The sequence below is a fragment of the Suricata suricatta genome, chromosome 2 (assembly GCF_006229205.1).
Source record: "Suricata suricatta isolate VVHF042 chromosome 2, meerkat_22Aug2017_6uvM2_HiC, whole genome shotgun sequence".
NCBI lineage: Eukaryota > Metazoa > Chordata > Mammalia > Carnivora > Herpestidae > Suricata > Suricata suricatta.
This window is the reverse complement of record NC_043701.1, coordinates 11,638,336-11,645,737: the sequence shown is the minus strand read 5'-3', so window position 1 is coordinate 11,645,737 and position 7,402 is coordinate 11,638,336. Positions and strand designations below refer to the sequence as shown.

Sequence of the window (7,402 nt, the reverse complement as noted above, 5' to 3'; positions counted from 1 at the left end):
GGCGGAAAGCTGTGCCTGTAGCTCTGGCAGAGACGCTGGCCCCGTGGGCAAGCAGCGCTCTCACCAAGTTCACGTTCTGGTTCACGATGGCTATGTGCAGTGCAGTCTGACCTGGCCCAGAGAGACCTCTCAGTCAGGGGTCTGTCTCCAATTCTCTCAAGCACACAACACTCACTGGCAGGCAGGAGATCCCGGACAGGTCCTGGCATAGATTTCTGCCCTTGCCTCAGTGCAGTGGCCTGCGACTCAGGGCAATTAGTCTCACAGGCTGTCCACCTCACTGTCCCCGCTCTTGACTAGTGTGGATAGAGTGTATATGGAATTGCTGTAATGTTGCTATAAGAGAAAGAAGCAGAGTTTTGTCCTTCAGGGAACATGAGAGGAGTTGAAAGGAAATAGTGAGTGGCTAAATAAAGTCACATGCTAACAATTCTGGACTTCAAGTGGTATTACAAAGCTGTCATCATCAAGACAGAATGGTATTGGCACAAGAACAGACACATCAATGGAACAGAATAGAGAACCCACAAATGGATCCACAAATGTATGGCCAACTAATTTTGACAAAGCAGGAAAGAATATCCAATGGACAAAAAATCGTCTCTTCAGCAAATGGTGCTGGAAAAACTGGACAGCAACATGCAGAAGAATGAACCTGGACCACTTTCTTACACCATATACAAAAATAAACTCAAAATGGTTGAAAGACCTAAACGTAAGACAGGAAGCCATCAAAATCCTAGAGGAGAAAACAGGTGACAACCTCTTTGACCTCAGCTGCAGCAACTTCTTACTTGACATGTGTCCAGAAGCAAGGAAAACAAAAGCAAACATGAACTGTTGGGACCTCATCAAGATAAAAAGCTTTTGCACAGACCAAAAAAAACAAACAAAACAAAACAAAACAAAACAAAACAAAAAAAAACGAAAAACAAAAACAATCAGCAGAACTAAAAGGCAACTGACAGAATGGGCAAAGATATTTGCAAATGACATATCAGATAAAGGGTTAGTATCCAAAATCTATAAAGAACTTATCAAACTCAATACCCAAAAAAATAATCCAGTGAAGAAACATGCAAAAGACATGAAGAAACATTTTTCCAAAGAAAACATCCAGATGGCTAACAGACACATGAAAAAATCCTCTACATCACTCATCATCAGGGGAATACAAATCAAAACCACAATGAGATACCACCTCATACCAGTCAGAATGGCTAAAATTAACAGCTTAGGCAACAACAGATGTTGGCAAGAATGTGGAAAAAGAGAAACTTTTTAAAAATGTTTATTTATTTTTGAGAGACAGAGCAGTAGGGGGAGGGGCAGAGAGAGAGGGAGACACAGAATCCAAAGCAGGCTCTTGGCTCTGAGCTGTCAGCACAGACCTCAATGCAGGGCTGGAACTCACAAGCCGGGAGATCATGACCTGAGCTGAAGTTGGACACTTAACCACTGAACCCACTGAGCCACCCAGGAGCCCCAAATAGAAATCATTTTACACTGTTGGTGGGAATGCAAACTGGTGCAGCCACTCTGGAAAAAATTATAGAGGTTCCTCAAAAAATTAAAAATAGAACTACCCTATGATCCAGCAATTGCACTGCTAGGTATTTATCCAAGGGACACAGGAGTGCTGATTCGAAGAGGCACATGCCCCTCGATGTTTACAGCGGCACCATCAACCACAACCAAAGTATGGAAAGAGCCCAAATGTCCATTGACTGATGAATGGATAAAGAAGAGGTGGTATATTTATATAATGGAATATTACTTGGTGAGGAAAAAGAATGAAATCTTGCCATTTGTAACAACATGGATGGAACTAGAGTGTATAATGCTAAAAAAATAAGAGAAAAATATCATATGACTTCACTCATATGTGAAACTTAAGATACAAAACATAAGGGATGGGAAGCAAAAATAATATAAAAACAGAGAGGGAGACAAACCATAAGAGACTCTTAAATACCGAGAACCAACTGAGGGTTGGTGGCGGCGTGTTGGGTGGGGGGATGGGCTAAATAGGGGCTGGACATGAAGGAAAAATGAGCCCTTGTTGGAATGAGCGCTGGGTGTTATATGTCAGTGATGAATCACTAAACTCTATTCCTGAAATTATTATTACGCTATATGTCAACTAACTTGGATTTAAATTAGGAAAAAAAGAAAAGAAAAAAGACAAGACAAGACAAGAAAAAGGACAGCTGTGTTTGGACCCCTCTATGAAGAGAGGAATCTCAAAGAAAAAAAAGAAGAGGAAGAAGAAGGAGGAAAAGGAGAAGGAAGAGAAGGAGAAGGAGAAGGAGAAGGAGAAATAAAGTCACGGATGCTGAAGGCCAAGACTGGGACCTCTGCATGCCTTCCAAGTCAAGGGCAACCTTCCCGAACCCTCTAGCACCTCTTCCCAGGCCACCCTTCAGAGGCCCATTTTAAGAGGTGACAGACATTCCCACAGCAGTCTCCACCTTGAATTACTGTGTGGGCTCCTCACCTACAAATGGTTCACACAAGGTGGGCTCCCTGACCAGCTCCGGGACAGCCTCTATCAGCACCATGGCGGCTTCGAGATTGTCATAGAGGGCCGCTATGTGCAGCGCCGTCTCCCCCAAGGCTCCTGGAGGCGAGTAAGACAGGGGCGTCAAACACTCCCCAGAGTGTCTCAAGGAAGGGCATCCAGCTCAACGTACTCTCCCCCAGCTCTTGCAGAAATCCTCAGAGTCCTGGGGTGAGGCAGTGGCCTCAGGTGGCCTGGCTCCATCACACTCAACCCACCTCTCTGCCGGAAGTCACATTTTCGGTCCAGCAGAAGTTTCTTCAGGGCACACAGGTCATTTTCCTTGGCTGCCTGAAGCAGTGGAGACTCTCGGATCCTGGGAGAAGAGGAACATGAGTCCACTAGAGACTGAATCACTGAGAGGCCAAGGGCAGAGAGAGGATCAGAGACCTTCTCTATGTGGAACAGGAACGAGTCACACAAAGTATGCAGTGCCACACTGCAGAGTCATTAACTGGACTCTAGCTGAGGGTCTGACTGAGGCAAGAGCTTCCCCTGTGGTTGCGTCATTGCCAGCTCTGCCTACGGTGGGGGTGGCGGGCTGCGGGTGGAGGCTCAAGGCTCAGGTGGACAGGAGACTCTGTGGGGGGTGGAAGGGACCCATGCTGCTGAGCAGGTGGCCCTGGTGACCCTGACAGGAGGCCACCAGCCCTGGCTGCATTCACCTAAGCCGAGTAAATGTTTTCACCCCTGCTCCCAGGCTGGCTGAACTGGCTGTCCTGAGGCAAAGGGAGTCAGAGAGACCAAAGGGGCAGAGAGGCCGAGAGGGGCCAGCTGTTAGAACTTGGGAGATTTATAAACTGCCAAAATTCTAAATACCCCTCCCGCTACTCAGAGTCAGATCCCCGCTGTGGGGGGGTCTGGAGTGGGGGTTCAGGGGATGGATTCTTTCTGTGTTTTACCCCATTCACAACTGAGGAGGAACATAGCCTTGGGCTGCTCTGGGAACTGAGCAGCTAGGAGCCGAGAGGCCCTGCGGAGGGACCCATCCTAAAGCACCTCTTGTCGGTTGATCTTTGTTTCTTCCCTGCCTGGATGAACCAAACAAGAGATAAAGCTGAAGCCTGTGCTGCTGAGCAGGCACCAATCGGCTCCCAAGGCGAATCCAAGGCGGGCCTGGGTCATGAGGGGGGAGATAAAAGGCAAACAGACGGACTAGTGCTTCCTGTGATGCCCCCAGGGCCCCAGATCCTCTCCTCCCAGCGCCCTGTGAGCCAGGGGGAAGAACGTTTTTTATTTAAAGAAGAAGCTTTTTTATCTTAAAGTGGAGCCCAGGTCTGCCCATTAGAAAAGTCCTCTCAGGAGGGACCAGCCCCCTCCCCACCTCACCTAGCCCCTCAGGGTGAATTGGCTCAGCCCAGGGTCACCAGGGCTAGGACTCACCCCTGTGCTGGACACACCACACACAGCCTTAGCACCCAGGCCTCTAGTGCAACGCCCTCTAAGGAAGGGAGGTCCAGAACCCAGCTCTCTCTCCAAGACTGTCCTAGCCTCACCCTGAAGTTTGGAGGGAGGTTGGGAGGCCAAAGGTTCCCTCACAGGGCCTGGGGTGGGGGTTGGTGAGCAAGCAGAGAGCCTTTCCCAAATGAGGGCCCAGACTGCAGCCACAGCCAGCTGTACCATTTGTGAGGCCCAGTGCGAAAGGAAAACGCAGAGCTCCCTGTTCAAAAATTCAGAATTCCAAGTTGACCACAGCAGCGCAGTAAGCCAAGAGCAGGGGCTGTCTGCAGCACGGGATCCCGAGCCACTGGGGAGGCCACCTGCCCATGGAGCCAGCCCTGGCTGGGCCCCAGACCTGCTGCTGTCTGCTCGCCGCATCCCCAGGCAGCTCTCCGATGGGTGACAAGTTCCCCAGATGCTCCGAGGCAGAGGCCCACCTGCAGGATGGGTCCCTGTCCCTCCGCTTTTCCCTGCAATATACCAGCCCCACCGGGCCTGCAGGCCTCATTCAATCTATGGATCCTCTGGACCCAGCATTCCACTGCACAAAGTAGACACTCAATAAAAGGTAGGTAGGTACACTGAGTTTCCCTTATCAGCTGGGCAGCTCCAGGAGTTACAGAGAACAGAGCTCTCCTCCCCTTTTGCACATAATTTTCATTCATAGTAATGGGAATGCCTCACTCTCTTCTCTAGTTAGTCTTTTTTTTTTTTTTAATGTTTTATTTATTTTTGATACAGAGAGAGACAGAGCATGAGACGGGGAGGGGCAGAGAGAGAAGGAGACACAGAACCGGGAAGCAGGCTCCAGGCTCTGAGCTAGCTGTCAGCACAGAGCCTGATGCGGGGCTCGAACCCACGAACGGAACGTGAGATCTGACCTGAGCCGAAGTCCGAGGCTTAATCGACTGAGCCACCCAGGCGCCCGCAGTTAGTCTTCAAAAACCTCCAGGATCTCGTGCCTTCCTGAGCGCTTTTCTCCCCACCAGCCTTCACCTGCCAATCCTCCCCCTCCTTCAATCTGCTTTCTTTTATCCTTCTTCTGTCCTGGTCCCTTCCGGTCCCCCACCCCCTCCTCCACCAGCCCCGCATTTTAGAGTCCTAGCTTCATTCTGTCCCTGGCTTCGAATCTATGAATCTACGTGGAGTCTCCTCATGCTCACTCAAAGCAGCTGGGGTTCGGAGGGAGTGAGCCGGGTACACCCAACCGCCCCACTGAAAGCAGGGCGGCTCCAAGTGGGAGACACATCAGAATCCATCATGGATCAGAGGGCTGGGGCCTCCTGGGAGGGGGATGCGGCATGACCAGGACAGCCTACCTCTTCTGCTGCAGCATGTGGGCCTCGTCCCGATGCTGCTCCCAGTCCTGCTCTCTGGGCAGCCAGGAGGCCAGAAGTTTCTGGAGTTGGACCCAGGGCCCTTCTGCCTTAGGTGGAGGAGCCCCCATATCGTCTCCTTTCAGGCACTGGCAGGTGAGGGAATGTGGTAAAAGGAGCCCGTCTAGGAATCCACTGCGGAGGAGGCGGGGTCTGTTTGGGGTTGGGACTGGGAGTGAGTATATCTCCCATGTGACCTGTGTATACAGCGTACAGTTTGTGGGTGGAGTGTGTGTGTGTGCAGTGAGGGGACAGGGGGCCCTGCCGGGAGAAAGCGGCTTTACCTGGAGGGGAGGAGCTCTCCAGCGAGGACCTGGGGCCCAGAACCTGCCCTAGAGCTGGGAGGGGGGTGGGGGAAGGAATATCCCTCCCAGCAGTGGGCTGGGGCTGCAGCAGGAGACAGGGGGAGGTGAGAGGGAGGCTGTGGAATGTAGAGGGGGAGCAAGGAAGAAGCCCAGAAGGTGGGCGCCAGGAGCAAGGGGAGCACTTACTAGGACACAGGAGCATAGAAAAGTAGTGAAGCCCTCCTTGACAATCAGGCAGGTCCTGGTTTGAACTCTGGCTCTTGGCCTCTTACAGATGTTAGGCGAGCTTCCTGGGCCTCAGTCTTCCAATCCATAGGATGGGGTCAATAAGTGTACCCTCTCAAGAGTCTGGAAAGCATGGTTGTGAGAGTTCAGTGACTGTAGGTTCTCCTTCTGCACATGGGCCCCAAGCCCTGAGGGGCCGCTTGTCTGCATTGTGGCCTTTGTGGTCATCTGTGTCGACCCTGCAGCCAGCCCCCTGGTGGCTTCCAGACTGCTGTCCTCAGTGAGACTTCTTTTCCTTCCCGGCTTCGTGGAGCCCCAGGCAGGGGAGACCCCAGAAGTAGACCAGCAAGCTGAGCCTGGGTGGTGGACAGAGAAATCTGGGGACTCTCTTCAGGAATGACAAGGCAGGACTGAGGACACATGACCTTTTGTGTTGTTTTCTCTTAGGATGGTTACTATTTCTCTTCTGATTGTAAATGCATGTTATTGAACTGGAGTCATCCAGGAGACAGATGAGGTACATAGGCATAGGCTAAGGGCTCTCTTTATTTTCTAACGAGAAAGGCGGAACACAGAGAGGGAGGGTGATGGCCTACGGCTAGCAACAAAACTTGACTGGCTTTCAAGTTGGAAACATAGCTCCAAATCAACTGCCATAACTTGTTTTTCCTTCAGAAACTTCTGCCTATACAGATGTAACAGATTTGGGGGGACATAGGATCTTGGGGGACCCCCCTCTTCTTTTACTCTAAGATTGAGGGATGGACAAATGGCCTTTAGAGAAGGGGAATTGTAAGGAAAGCAACGAAGGAAAGGAGGAGAAGATGGCAGAGATGAGGAGGAAGCGTGTTCTCGCCCAGGTGGTGGGGAGATGCCAGCTGGGAAAGGGGAGGGGGGTCACCTTGTAGGGCAGTTTTCTGCTTTGCTGGGGGTTGGGGCTGTGTGGGATGGTAATAGCTACTGAAGCCTTGGGACTTCCAGTCTAAGGAGATGGACGGAGCGATAAGGTTGAGGTGGGGGTTGTAGATGCGCTGATAAGCAGGGACTGGCAGGGGCAGGAGGCCTGCCTAAGAAACACTCAACTCATAAAGCTACTCCTGGAGGCGGTGAGGGCGGGGAGGGGTTGGCCCAGTCAGAGCCACACGGAGCAGGTGCAGGGGGGCTGGCCCCCAAGAGCCCCGTCCTTGGGGCTGGGGCTGGGGACAAAGGGGGGCTCAGGAAGAGGTTCCCACCTCCCGGTCTTCACCCTCTCACTGGCCCAGGCTGGCTGCACAAGTCTGCTTCTATAAGGATGTTTTTTGATAAATAGAGTACAATACTGTAAATATATTTTCTCTTCCATATGATTTTCTTAACGATGTCTTTCCTCTAGCGTACTTTGTTATAAAAATACAATATATAATACATATAGCATACCAAATATGTGCCAGTTGACAGTTTGCTATCGGTAAGGCTTGTGGTCAACAGTAGGCCATTAGTAGTTAGGTTTGGGGGAG

The 7,402-nt window shown here is 51.1% G+C and overlaps 1 protein-coding gene across 1 annotated transcript in view; it reads right to left on the bottom strand.

Moving 5' to 3' along the window:
- TRPV5 (transient receptor potential cation channel subfamily V member 5) overlaps positions 1–5,447 on the bottom strand; it is a 25,855-nt gene extending 20,408 nt beyond the window's left edge. The window contains exons 1-4 of the mRNA XM_029917777.1: positions 5,320–5,447; positions 2,779–2,876; positions 2,498–2,620; positions 4–111 (exon numbers count right to left, since the gene is read on the bottom strand). Coding sequence (XP_029773637.1) covers positions 4–111; positions 2,498–2,620; positions 2,779–2,876; positions 5,320–5,447 — 457 coding nt within the window. The remainder of the gene's footprint in view (positions 1–3; positions 112–2,497; positions 2,621–2,778; positions 2,877–5,319) is intronic.
- Between the last annotated feature and the right edge of the window lie 1,955 nt (positions 5,448–7,402).